Source organism: Anguilla rostrata, chromosome 15, assembly GCF_018555375.3.
Source record: "Anguilla rostrata isolate EN2019 chromosome 15, ASM1855537v3, whole genome shotgun sequence".
Taxonomy (NCBI): domain Eukaryota; kingdom Metazoa; phylum Chordata; class Actinopteri; order Anguilliformes; family Anguillidae; genus Anguilla; species Anguilla rostrata.
Window position 1 is genome coordinate 13,919,772 of NC_057947.1, and position 14,953 is coordinate 13,934,724.

The 14,953-nt window shown below is 40.5% G+C and overlaps 1 protein-coding gene across 4 annotated transcripts in view; it reads left to right on the plus strand.

The window, feature by feature from the left end:
- Positions 1-14,953, plus strand: part of pcdh17 (protocadherin 17) — a 58,490-nt gene that overhangs the window by 12,728 nt on the left and 30,809 nt on the right. For 2 of the 4 annotated variants that reach the window (XM_064310452.1, XM_064310454.1), the window contains exons 3-4: positions 12,309-12,367; positions 12,553-12,725. In XM_064310452.1, coding sequence (XP_064166522.1) covers positions 12,309-12,367; positions 12,553-12,725 — 232 coding nt within the window. The remainder of the gene's footprint in view (positions 1-12,308; positions 12,368-12,552; positions 12,726-14,953) is intronic. The other 2 variants (XM_064310453.1, XM_064310455.1) reach the window with 1 other exon arrangement.

Sequence of the window (14,953 nt, forward strand, 5' to 3'; positions counted from 1 at the left end):
TTCTGTCTCTCTCTCCCCCAACCTCCCCCTTTCACTGATGGCACACTAAGCCTGCAGGGACTGAAATGAAACCCCAGATTTTGTTCATTGCTTCTTGTTGCTGAAATAAAAAAAAGTCTCAGAAAAGTGCCTCAAACAGTTGGGAATAACAAGAGATGATAATCTGATCTATAATTGGCTCTAAGATGCTGGAGTTCCCTGTTGCCAGAGACCGAGAGCAAACAAACACGCTCACTTGTGATCCTGCCTCTGTTCTGTGCGGATTGGCTCCAGTTTGGTGGCTGGGGATGAAATTGGCTCTGGTGGAAGATTTGGCCAGGAAGCTCAAAGCAGTGGATTTAGAGAATGGAATAGGGGATGGGGGTAGTATTGGTGAAACAGGGCGGGTCTTCAGGTTTCGTCCACTCTGGATGCCTGTTGCAGTGCCAGTCCCCATTGTTCCTGTCACGAACTCTGCTTGCAGCACCGGTACAGATTTTGTCACCATGTTGCCACGGCAACAGGTATATGGAATCAACATATAGACATGTAGAAGGCAGGCTTAACACTTGAGAGCTCGTCCTCAGCCACCTCCCAGCTGATGGCGACAGTGTATCCTGTTTTATCAAGCTAAAAGCCCCCCTTACAGCTGCAGTCCCTTGTCTGAAGCTAATAAAAGGAGGTTAGCACTGAGAGGACCTGCCGCTCGTCCGCTGATTTAATCTACCTCAAATGAGATCCGCATCCTGTGCTCCATGTTGGGTTTAGCATATGATGCATGTCTTTCAGTGGCCAGCACACCTGGGGAAACGTGTGTATCTGAAGTACATTTTCAGCTCTTTAGATGCTGGTAAAAATGAGAAATTTGACTGAAAATTGGTGTTTTCCTAAATTAGTCAGTAATCCGCGGGAATTTATTTACTGGTGATTTAAGTGTTTTAAATAATGATTTGGTCCTGGTCTGGACACAGCATGAAGCTTGGAGTGGGGTACCCTCATACATATTGAATGGACCACCACATATTTATGGACTCTGAGAGCTTTTATAACAGAGCTTCTTGTCTTTGTGTCACCCGCAGTATATTAGATAACCTTTATTTAAGTAGATAGGCAAACTCAGAACTCACATCTCCTTTGTAGCGGTGACTCGAGGAGTGTAGGTGTAAATTGAATGTGGATTGTGTAGTCAATCAGCTGTATGGATACATAATTAATTGGCCAGAGGTACAGAGCCAGTTCTTGGAAATTTGTGGTTAATGTCTTTTACTCTTTGACTCAAAACTTTTTTTTTTAAATAGGCCTATCTCTTTTCAAATTCAGAGTTTTCATCCCAATTCTGCATGCTTTTGTGTGATTTCTAGGGCATATGTTCATCTTTTATTTAACCAGGCAGAAATGTCTTCTGGATGCCAGGAGGGGGTGTGGGCTGGTTTTACCTGAGCGAGGCGGGGCTCTCACCCGTGTCCCTCACGGTGTGTGTGTCAGCAGGGAGTCCGCGGTGTCCGCGGGCACCCTCAGCCCAAATCACTGATCCCTCTTATCCAGGCAGGGAATCAGCAGGCCTTGGAGGGATTTAGGATGAACCGTGAGGATCAGCCCGAATTTGTGACAGGTGGCTCCGTGCTGATCCTGCCCATCGCGATGTGATCTGAGGTGTTCTGTCCTGTTCCGTCCCTGCCCAGGGTTTGGGTTCTGCCTGCCAACCGCCCGTCCCGCTGTCACCGCTCTCTAATCCTGACCACCTGTTGTCACTTCTGATGAGATAAAAAGATATATCTTCCAAAGTCCTAATAAGCTTTTGTAATGCGGCTCTCTGCACAAAAAGGCTCTTAAAATTTAAATGGTGGAAATCAGATAGAATAGTGATTGTTGGTTTTTTATTTTTTTATTTTTTGTAAAATTTGCACCCGCTAGTAATAAAACATCATTTCTGAGGGAGCCTGGACAAGCTGGTGTGAGTGAGTGAATAAATTAGTGAATTCTGAAGAGAGCAAGTGAACGAGTGAATGAATAGAATGAGTGGGAAGGTCCCTCCAATAGCAGCCAAACTACAGAACTCACCCTGAACAGACTCAGTGTAAATGTGGCTTTACCACCATAGGTAGTATATGTCTAAACAGGTAGGTAGACAAACTCACCAACTGGGTCTACATTGTACTGGTTAAACTTGGAGGGAATAAAAATCACTGCCATGTCCTCTCATTGATTTGATTTTAAAGTACCTGCTCTCTTAGAGTAGATTTGGATCCATCTAGACTATAGAAGGTACTGCAGGACTTAATACAAATTAAAAACCATGCACACACAAACTCACACATGCACACACACACATCACACACAATCATGTACAGTAAAGGAGATCTGGCCTTTAAAGTTTTGGGCCTTACTGTGATGCGCACTACTCTGTGATGGGTTTAACATATATAAAACACTGGAGGGAAAACGGTTAACCTCCTTCCCTGTGTCAGCTTGTTTATGCACTGTTGCCCTCCACTGCTACACAAATACGGAGAGCGTTTGGATTCTACATGCTTTTATTTAAGGAGGGGTGGGGGTTGAATCGTTGCTCGTCTGTCACAACGTAACGCCTGTCTCTGTCACTTCAGTCCCTGTAGGCCCCTCCCTCCACCTCGGTGGTGAGTAATGGTGAGACAGTAAATCCGTGCGCCATGATACGTGATGAAAAAGGTATACAGCCAGTGAGTCACCCTCAGCTCACTTTGGCCGTATAGGAAAATCACATGAGCAGCTTCTATCAATTTTTATTTATTTTTTTCCTTTTCTTTGTCATTTCCGTCGGTACGTGGCAGCAGTAGCAACGCTGCCAGCTAACCTATGCAAGTGTCAATATAATTATCGCTAGTGAGAGTGGCTCTGGATGACAGTGAGGGCATGCTAGGAGGTAAAAATAGAACTACTGTATAGAATAACTGTCTACTGCGCTGAATACATGCTTGTTGTGTTTGCTTTGGTCTTTAGTAATTTCCAGTTAGACAATCATTAAGATTGCTGTCAGGTTAACAAGGCTCCACAATGCCTGATTGAATAGGACCTATATCATTTTTTATTGTTTACAAATGGGCATTTTACAAAATACTGTATCTTATTTTGGAGACAGTATCATGCTGTGTGTAGGCTACACGGAAATATTTTGTATGTTTCAAAATGCGTTTTTTTTTCCTTTATAATTTTTTGTGTATGGTCCACAGCCTTGGTCTTTGTAGCACAGACAGCTATGCCACTCCTTGATGTTTTAAGGTGGATTCTCCCTTTTAAAGGATTTCAGTCATCCATATATGCAGTACATTTTTGAAGCTTCCTTAAGTTAATCGTGGACCACCTGTAAAATAAGGAGCTCATGCCTAGAAAACACAATACATATGAGGAGCATGATGTGCAGGTTAAAGTGAACAAACAGCTGAAAATGCATAATTCTAGTGTTTGGGTGAAGGGCAAGGACTGAGGCTAGTTACAGGCATTACACACATACTACCTAATCATTTTTCATCAGATTTAGTGTAGCTGTTTTACATACCTTCCATTTATTTATTTGAGGGAAAACTCAGATTTTCTCTCTTAAAAATAGGCTGCACTGTAGTGCTGCTTTATTTTTAACCACCTTTGAGTCATCGTTTAGTTTAGCTTGAGTGGAAGCAAGCTTGATGGTTTCTGGATTGTTCCATCATGATTGGGGCTGTTGGTAATTTAAATTTTTTTTATTTTTTACGAACAATACAAATGAATTTGAAAACAAACACTATACCTTTATTGGAACGGCAAATCCAGGAAGATGTTTATTTATTCAGTTTAATTGCTTCTTGGGCTATTTGTCGAACGGAGCACCTACTTCTCTGTGATGCCAGAACAATAGGGTGGGAATTTCAGAAACAAATTTTTGGAAAATGAGATTTTGAGATGGAAACCAGCTTTTCCAAACGGGTGTGGGTGTTTCAAAATCCCAAAGTTCACACAGCCTTGTTGTATTGAGAGTTAAAATGATTGCACTGCTCAATTGATATAACCAGTCAAATAAGGGATAGTGGGTGGAATACTGATTGCCATTTAGGTAGGCTTGACAGGAAGCACAGAGTAATTAACTGTAACTCAGACAAATCCGTGTCTGCACTGTGCATCATTTACTGAGAACTGATGCAATTACCTTGTTGGTTCACACAAACACATACACATGCAAAACTAAGCTTGGCTTTCATTTTCTCCTGACTGATAAGTTGACCTCGGTGAGAAGGTGGAGGAGCGCTGGTGAGCTGGCGCATAAAAATCTCACTAATACCCATTAATGCTCATCATGCATTTAATTACTTCACTGCTTAGTCGTAGGTACTTGAATTTCTATTAATTGTTGAAAGTTTTAGTCTTTGACCATGTCAAAATATCGTTGTCATGTTTAAATGTACTGATAAATAAATAATATTGAGAATATAAGGTTTATGCCAAGAACTATTATACTTTCATCTTAATAACATTACACAGAGCAAAGGCACAATACCTGTAAAAGAGTAAATAAATAACTGCGTCATTCTTTACATTTCTGAGTGATTTAGTACATTGGTCTTTTGCTGAAAAACTTTAGGTTGACATGAATAGTTTTCATAAAACATGCTGTTCTTGCTAGCAAATGCTGGAATTTACTTGTATTTCCCACAGACTCAATTAATTTTGAACAAATGGGAAGTCAGATATATGTTTCCATATTTTTTATGGTTGAGTTGGAAACACTATAGCATCATCACACATCTGTTAAAACATGGAGGATCTGTAGTTTCTCTGTTCCGTGACTGGCCAAGATGTTTGAAAAGGTTTCTAAAACGTATCTTAACGCATTTGTAGTGACTACTGCTTTTGCATGCTGTGCGGCTTGCCGTTGCTTAGCAACTCACTCTGCCACACCCAAAAGACACAGAAGAGAGCAGGGCCAGAAACATTAATAAAGTAGAACTGGCACATTTCAGTAAGCTCCTGCAGATATTTGTTTTTACTCATGTGGGAACAGCAGAGAACATCTCTTCTCTATCAGCATTTGAATCCAAGACCAAGTGCACAGAAAGATAGAGAGTGCTTTTTAAATTTTTTATTATCTAATAAGAAATGTCATGGTCCTGTTTATTTGAATAGAACTTGAAGTCGTATCCTCAGCAGACTGAAGATAGGATCCTGCAGAAGGCGAAGCGTTTTGGTCTGCGGCGGGCTAGCTTTTTCAGCACGGAGACTTGTTAAACATTTTTAAAGAATTTGCTCTTCCGACAGACAAAACCAAGACCAGAGGCCTCGCCCAAGCTCCAGCCAGTGGGTGCATTCCAGAAAGAAACTCAGGATGGAGTGGGGAGGGCTGTGGTGAAAGAGGACATAATTATGCATGATACATAAAAAAAGATTCTTTTAATTTTGCTCAGCAATCAGTGTTAAATTAATTCTATTTAACTAAAATATTAAGTAAAAGTTTCATGAATATACTATGAAAAATAAAAAGTAACATTGTTTAGTGTCCCTTTTGGTCCTATCATTCAATAAATATAATATGGAAAGTCCTGAGTTAGGTAATAGTTTCTGGGATGACTTATGTCCATTTATATATTGTATACCTTGAGAATGCATTACTACATTTTTGGGAAGAAGGAATTAGGCTGGAAAATGGCAGTCACCGGGTAATATTTATGGAAGAAAATAAACATAATTGTATAGTAATTTTATGGTTGAAATAATTGCTTGATAAGCACAGTACAATGTGGAGAAACTTAATTAATAAGTAAAAGTATAGTTATGGCACATCCCCTGTGTCCTGTTTTGAATTATATTACAGTTGATGTGTTTGGAATTGTATTGAATATATCCTAGTCTTCACTCATCTTCTTTTAGGTAGGTTGGACTACATTTGCAGTGATATTTCCCAAATTCTGTATTTTCGTTTTAAATTCTCTAAACGATTTACATAAATTTGCATTAACTTGACTTTACATTGACAGAGGACCTCAAATAATATAAACTTTTTTGTTTTCTATAATATTTCACAATAATTCAATGTAGAAAAGTATTTCCATTTAATTTAAACAAGAAGTACGGTAGCTTCTTATGTCTTCCAGTAATTTGATCTGCTTTGAAGTAATTTGTCTTCTTCATAGAGCAGAATAGTATTCCTCCATACTTGCACCTGGCTACACCTTGCAAAATATAATCAGATATCTTGCTAAGAATAAAACAAAATTGATTATTACATGCACTGCTCTGAATAAACATTTCTTAGTACAACTCTGTACAAAACATTTTCTTTAGCTTCTTGATCCTACCAATGTCTGATTCAATGACCTTTTGCAAACTGTTATGGAACATGAGAACTTCCTCAGTGTGTGCTAAGTGTACCAGCAAGTGGTCAATCAATAACATAGCAGGGGCATATAGTTCTGGATATTGTGAAATGAATTAGGATATTGAAAGCATATTATATAGCCTTTTTTAAGCCACTTTTTAGTGCATTTTCATGTAGTGCTATGGGACAGGTAGTATATTCATATTTAATATACTCAATGTATGTTGATATTTGTTTTATGTATTTTGAATTTTTACATGTTTTTTTTCTCGGATTTGCCATGTATTTTTTGTATTATTCTTATTTTACTGATATGCTGTGATGCATTGTAGAATGCGTATGTCTGAAGCAGGACAGTCCTCTTGAAAGTGAACATTATGTGTATTAGTTGCTCACAAATAAGCAAATAACCTTTGATGTGGTTCTTTTATTTACTTTGCATAATTCTGGGATTTGTTACACCCCACCCCCCTCCGCGCGCACACATGCACACAAACACACATACACACACTGTTACCATTACGTTTATTTGAAGTTGAGAATCTGAGGATGTGCTACAGATGGTTGGGAGAAGGACCTCTGTGCATGTGGCAGAGACTCACTGCTCCACTCCACAGCCCACTGGTGTCCCCTCCTTGCCTGTTCTCTCTGGTGCCCTTGCTGATTTCAGAAATCCCCCTTTCTTTTCCTCAGTGAAGTTCATAGGATTTGCATATATGTTATTTTACCATCAAAGTGAACCCTCAGGCACCTGAATGTAATTCATACTTGCGTAACCTAGACCTAGTTTTGGGGTTCATTATGGCTGTGCTGAAATAAGATGAACTGGGATCTGGTTCTGTGTGAGCTGTATCTGTGCTAACTTTAATATTCCGCTTTGTGCTCTACCTTTGTGATGCGCATCAGCACAGCGTGGTGTTGGCGTTTTCTGGTGCTGTGCCACTTATTTTATATTACAGATTGTCCCAAAAAATTAAATTCGGCGCCAGATTTTTTCTTCATTTTTTCCATTTACTTTTGGAATTGATACAAATGGCGGTTGACTTCAGGCCAAATAAACGCTGGCCTGGATTCAGGCAGCATCTCTTCTTTGACTTGTAAATGAACACAAAGTGTTCAGAAAACACCAAAAACTTTCACTTATTGTGAGGCTAATAACAAATTTTCTATTTAATTCTAGCCTTTTGTTGTTATTATATTATTATTATTATTATTATTATTATTATTATTATTATTAATAATAATAATAATAATATTAATAATAATAATAATGATAATTATAAGGGTGAAGTGTTTGTGTGATAATGGTACAGCACATTTTGAGTATATTGTTTTAAACTGCCATTAATTACTCCAAATAGATGAACAAGCTGAAATCCTGTAAAGCTCTTAAGTAGTAATTTGATGTTTTAAAGGAAGTTTGAAGCAGGTAATATACAATAAAGAGCTTGTTTAATGATCTATAATTCATCAACCAGACACTGCACCCCACAAATGTCATATATAAGATGGCATTAATTTTACAGTGAGCGAGAATGGGTTGTTAAAGTATTTAAGTCATTGGGGAATTTGTAGCGGGAAATGAATGTTGGTGACATTTAGTTCACTCAAGTAAGACCAGTGGTGCGGCTCGCAGACAGGTTGTAATGTGGAAGCTGCAGATTGAATTTTATCACCCTAAAGTGCGTGCTGATGTTGTTGAACATTGGCGAGCGCCCACGTTCTGGCACACGGTAAAATGTTCTGTGCTAAATCCCTATTGGATTCACATGTACTCTGTTAGAGTTGAATTAACACTGAACATTTTACTGTGCAGTTGTTCATGTTGGCATCGGGGCATGACCGTGAATGCTCCCTCTCTTTCTTGGAAATCGACCAGAATCGATTAAACCTCTCAGGTCTTTCAAAGGTGTTGTGAAAGGACAAAGATCCCTATCCGGCATATGTCCACATATCTCTCCAGAATAACTTCTTTTCATTGGACTATTGGGCTGGTTGAACTTTTCCTTTTCCCAAGTCTTCATCAGAATCCCTTGAAGGGTTGAAGCTAGTGATGGGAGAAAGGGAGAAATATAGGTGGTGCAAAAATGTCAGTCGCTGACTTGTCTGAACCAATGAAAAGTATTGTGCTTAATAACAAAACACAGTGATTGGTTCAAATCAATTCCCAGTAGTATGCGGTAGCTCCACCCACTTTTGATGTCATACCACCTCATTCTTCCACCACTTGTTGAAGCACAAATCAACTGTATGTGTTGGTGTTGGTACAAATACTAAGTGTGCAAATGTCTTTGTAATTTTGGATATCCATATTTTTAATTAAAATCTTTGCTAAAATATTCTTGCCAGCACTTCTGAGTGCTTTGTTCTTTAGACTTATTGCAGAGAGACAAGCAATAAAGCCTACGCAACACTGACATACACATGACATACACCTGTCATAACCAGACATGACATTGTAGTACAACGTTTGACCATTTAAAAAATACTCAGAATGTATCTTGAAAAAGGTAACTGAACAGTCTCAAAATAACCACTGCATATATTACCAAATTTTCTGTGACATTGGTTATTAGCTGTAATCCATTAACATGACTGTTTATGACCAGTTATGTCATGCTTCCAAAAATGTTATGTTGGCCTTATGGTGTACAGTTCAAGTAGAGCGTTACGTGGATACCTCTCTGCACTGTAAGTGTATGATGAACTGATGTAAGCGTTCCTTTTCTGGGGATATCTGCAGGCAGCCTCTGACTGTGAAAGTGCAAATACCTATCAGAAGTTTTCTCCCTCCTAGCCAGCCCCCTGCCATCCTTGCCAGGTCAAAATGTAAGGGGGGCACTCAAAATAAAGCTTTTATTATTGATTTTAAAAGCCAATTGAACAACATGAAGATTACGGATGGCAGTGTGCATGTGGTTTTGACTTGTGCAAAAACAGCTGCTGCACTCTTCCCCCAGCCCAAGTCCCTGCTCCCCCTACCAACCCAACTCTAGTCACGCATTGACATTCAGAAGGTGGCACAGAGCAGACCTCTCCCAGATGTTTTTGATAAATTCTAGAGGCTGGTAGAGGGCAGTGTGCATTGTAGCGTTCGTTGACTCCCACACCTTGGTCACAAAACAAACTGCGCCTCCCTCTGCATTTGTCTCAATTGAAGCGGCTGTCATCGGCGGGGCTGTGCAGAGTGCAGGGTAAAGCCCTCTCCTGGGCCCTGGAGGAGCGCAGGGGAGCCGACTGTGCAGCTGCGTTATGAACGAGAGTCATGCAAAAGTGCACGCACACACACACAAACACACACACACACACGCTGCGGCACACATACACACACACCCGCGCTGTGACACACCCATACACATATATGCACACATATACCCCCGCAAACCGTTGCAAGCATGCTATAGTTCAAGTGTAAACTATTTGTATTGCTGTGTTTTAACCCTACATTACTACATGCACTGTTGTATTTCAAGGGCACACAACTGCATATACTGTTGTATTTCAAGTGCACACTACATGCACTGCTGCATTTCAAGTGCACACTATGTGCGTTGGCGTGTGTCAGGTGTGCGGTGCGTGCGGGGTGGCGTTTTATGTGTGCATTACTTGCGCGGCAGTGTTTGGAGTGTGCACTCCTCGCAGTAGGGAGCCAGAGAGATAACGTGTGAACAGAAAACCTGTTTTGATAGACACTAATTCTTTGTGTGTTTTGGACCGGTACGCCTCGCCACCGGCCAGATTTGTCGCAGCAGAGCAGAGCAAAACTGTCCCCAAAATCGGCGATTAGACAGGTGTTTCTACAGCTTGTGTGATCAAATTACTGAAATATTTACGTGCCAGGCAGCCAGATGCACACAGGGTAACCTTATAATCTCATTTCACGGCTCCTCCACACAAGGCAGTGCTCCATAAAGACGCGGCCGGTTATATTGGTGGGATAGCTCCATTAATGGGATCCAGCCTGGCCTTATTGACAAAGCCTGGATGTTAATATGACCCGATATATTAAGCTGACAGGAAGAAGCGGAGCCATAAGATGCGTCTCTCCTCTAATTGGCAGGGAAGCCTTCTCTGTAGTTCCTTAACGTGCCTTTTATTGGCAGTGGAGCTCATTCTAAGTGCTCGTCTTCAGAATATGGGCTAAATTTGTGGGATATAATCCGCTGGCAGGTTTGTGTGTGTGTGTGTGTGTGTGTGTGTGTGCGTGTGGGACCATCCCACTTTCTGCTGGTCTCCTAGTTAAATGGTTATGCAATATGCATTCAAAGTCTAGTAGAGTTTTTGTAATTTCATTTAAATGATACGTACATTACGTAATGACATTGACGTAACGTATTGTTTGTTTCAGGACCAGAAATATTTATTTTTATATACTCAAATTGTCACACACAACTGTTCGTCTCAATTGATTTCCAAATTTATTTGATCACCCTGTATGTATTTGCCATCTGTACAACTGTATACACATGTACATGTACACACACATACACAAACCAAGCTCAAATTACTGTATGCAAATATAAAAACTGTGCAAACACAAATTGATGCTCCCTCTGTGACAAAAAGCTTCACGGGTCTGCCATTTCAGTGCTACCACTATCGTTTCTGTAGTGCGTTTGTAGCTTTGCAGGTTTTTTTGTTTCTTTTTTTCATACTGCTGTTTTGATAATCTTTAAGGTTGATCTGTAATCATTGAAATGGAGGAAATGGACATAGGAAATGAGGGGGCAGTAAATGGGAGAGGTGTGTTTGACCTTTGTTTGCCATTTGTGCCTTTTGATTCATCTTTACCGCGTGGTTCGCTTTGAAATATTCCAATGAACTTGCATCCAAGGGAGAACGTATAAAAAATGTATGCACTTTTTATTACTCCACAGTTTGTGTTTATATACAAAAATGAACCAAATTGCTTGGGAAGAAAAATATTTCTAATTACAATGTCCCCTTGCAATATAATGAAAGTAAATTAGTGCTTTAAAATCAACATGAATTACATTCAAATTATTCAATAGCCTATTGATGTTCCCCTGATACACTGAAATGCACAACCTATAATGATCCCACTCTTCAAATTTTTTTTGAATGATTATAATCATTCATTGTTGCCATTCTAATCAAATTATGTTAATGTTTGTTTTTCCCTTTTAATTACATGATTTCTTTTAACTAATAAACTGTGACAATCTCTCTTTAAATTATTTATCAAACTGCAATGGGTGGTAAAGGCAGTGATCACCGCATTAGATTTCCTGACTCACTCTTATATTTTGGTTTATAAATTCATCAATATTGTCTAGACCACTTCTGAAATTGAGTTGGTGTGCCCTGTTTGTATTGACTGAGGGACGAAATGCCATATTGAGGAATTAAGACGCAGTGGGGGAAAAAATGATGGTCTTCCAGTGATTGACTGTTTAAATCAACTCTGCTTCATTACTGGAGTCGCATTATGTGCACAACCTGGGTATATTCACATTTCCTGGATTTCACACGTATGCTCTTGCGCAGTGCATACGATGATTGGTGATTGATATTTGTATACAATTCTACACATTATACAACATTGCTAAACCTAGTGTATGTACACAAACATACATGCCTTGGACATATATACACTTTAAGATTCTCTGAAAATTAGTAAAATAAGTAAAAGCCGGTGCTTTGTCATAGTTTTTCCCTGATACGGTCACTTTGCAAGTAATCTCTGAGAATACATGATCAAACCTGAAGATGTTTGCCCCTTTTCTTCCAGACCATAGACACTGATCAGGTGATTTGAAGAATTGGAAAGATGGGATTGTTTTAGCAGGTCTAATTAGCATTGTCACCCCCCTCCCCCCTTCATGTTTTTTTTTCTTAAATGATCAAAAATGTGCCAATCTGGAGATTAAAGAGAGCCCTTGCATTATTAATTATTTCTCCACCAGTAAGTCTTGTTGCTCAGCAGGAGACTTTTTTTTATCCCCGTGCAGCACAACACATAAATTCTCTCCTTTTTCCTTCACAGACAGACAATTTCCCCGCAGAGTCCAATTACATGGGCAGCAGGCAGCAGTTTGTGCAAAGGTAAGGGCCGCTAAATAACTCGTTCACTCCTGTCAGCGTGCCTGACTCCCCCGAACCCTCCTGCCCAAGATTAGGGACCGGCTGGCTTAGTCCACTCCACTTCCCTATTTTATTTTCACTTCATTTAATTTATTTTCATTTGATTTTTGATTTCTTCTTTTTAATTTTATTTTATTTTTTTGTAGCAGCTCCACATTCAAGGACCCAGAGCGAGCGAGCCTTAGAGACAGTGGCCATGGCGACAGTGATCAGGCCGATAGCGACCAGGACACTAATAAAGGTTCATGCTGCGACATGTCTGCCAAGGAGGCACTCAAGATGAAGGCGACCTCTGCTAAAGCCCCTCCTCTTGAGCAGGGTGAGTCACTACCCTTGCTTCACCCCCCCCCTCCCTTCCCCCCACAAACGCCATGGCAGTAAGGTGGCTTAAAGAGTCATTTCTCGCTCTCTTTCCTTCTTTCTCTCTCTCTCTCTTACCTCTCTCTCCCTCTGGCCTATCTTTTCATTCTCCATCTTCTTCACTCTAGCTCTTCTCCTCTCCTCTTGTCTTCTCCATTATCTTCATTTCACTCTCCCCATTTCATCCCACCCATATCCCGCGACTGTTTGGTGTGTGTCCCCCCACTCCACTCTTTTTCCTCACCCTGTCTGTCGCTCTTTAATATTCCAGTCACGTTATCAGTTTATCAGACAAGACAAGTCCATTATGATTTTATAAGCCAAACCACTTTAGCTCTTCCATTTAGTCCAAGCAAAGAACCACCATTGAACATGATTCTTTAAAACTTTAATAATGGAACATGGAAAACGACTTATCATGCACCAGGCAATGTAACATCTTCGTATTGATTAAATATGAATAATTATTTTAACCACTACCATTTGGAGAATATTACACATGACACATGTAGAACACTAACCACTCCAATGGCAATTTTTCATCCCTCTAGTTCTGCTGCAAATATGATGCCATATAATTCCATTTGCTGGCCCTACGCAGTGTCACAAAGTTTGTACTAACCTTTTCATAACCTGTATACTACAAGCCCCTGGCTCATGCTTTGGTCACTTCACAGATTGGTTATATTGGTTAAGAGGATTGTAAGCATTTAGGAAAGGTCAAAACAGAAACGGGAAAATTGTTATGCATTTTTTTTTTGCAATTTTAAACATTTGCCAGAAAAGTAAACCTGGGTGCGGACTGTAACGATCGGTACATATGCATTTAGTTTAGCCAAATGCACTGATGGGAGAAACTGAACATTTGAAGAGGTCCTCCTTATGTTTCAAATTTTCTAAATGTGGCAGTTTAATCTCCCATTGGCACTGGAAGCCACTGATTGAGATGGCAGAATTAATCCATTATTGGCCCTACAACGATGACGAGAAGGTTAGCTCATGGAACAGCAGCGGTAACATCCAGGTCATAAACATTGACATTTAGGACGTCTTTCTGCAGAATGCATTTTTTTCCCCCTCCAATGATCTTTTCAGAGGATTAATGCATTCAGAGATGCAGCCACTGGAAGATGAATAAAAAGATGTGATGTAAAGTGGCCTGTTTAACCCTTTGCAGTAGACTGTAGAAGACTGCAGAAGACTGTAACTTTCCCCTCCACGCACAAAGAAAATTGATGGGCTTGAGATAAGGCCGTTAGGTGGTCTCAGCTGGCAGTGTGTTACCAATAGCATTCTGTTTCTCTGCCTCCATTCTCAGGCAGTCTTCCAGTGACACTTCACTGAATGGGAAAGACAGGGGGAATTCAGGCCATGTTTTAAAAGCACAGAAGGGGGTTGTGGGGGGTTAGCTGCATTCAGTGTTTGTTAACATCTTCCGAAGTGATACGAAACTGGTGTGATTTGCAGTCCTGGAGAGTGGAGAATCATTGAATCATTGGAGGGAGGAGGTCTAGAGAAAACACAGACAAATTCAATCCCTAATTTGTGGAACATTCACTACCAGTTAGCAGGCATTGGACGGTGCCTCTCACCTTCCGACCACTTACCAACCCGGCTACGTTGTAGCAAATGCTCTAAAATTTCTGTTCTTGGAACGTGTGCGTAGGGTAATTGGGGCAAGATGGAGCTGCGTTTATGTATTATTTAGATGATCCTGGAGCAGGAGGTTGTTTTTCCACCATCCCGTCTCTTATCTAAGGGCTCTCCCGATGCACACCCAAAGTCCCTTTATTTCAATCTGCTTTTTGGGAGATAAATGGCACCCCTGTTAAGGCAACCGCCCCCTAGTCAATAGTGTTACGCTTAATATTAATGCTGTCTTTGCATCGATTTCTGTTGCTTCTTCATTTTTTATTTTTTTTGTTAAAAACCTCTGGAGCGTAGGAAAGCGTTCTGGGTGCAGCTGTACATTAAGCTGACACGGGGAGTGGGCATATCCATTTGCTTCCATTACCATGGTCCGTGCACACACAGAGACAGGGGCAGAGATGGGATGAAGCTGAGGAGTGCTTCTTGGAGTTTGGGCGTTTTGATTTTCCCCCGCTCCGCTCCGCGGCATCCAGAGTGGTCGTAGCATTGGCTGGGAGCGGGAAGAGGCAGAGCTTGCGTTGTAGTCCATGTGGCACG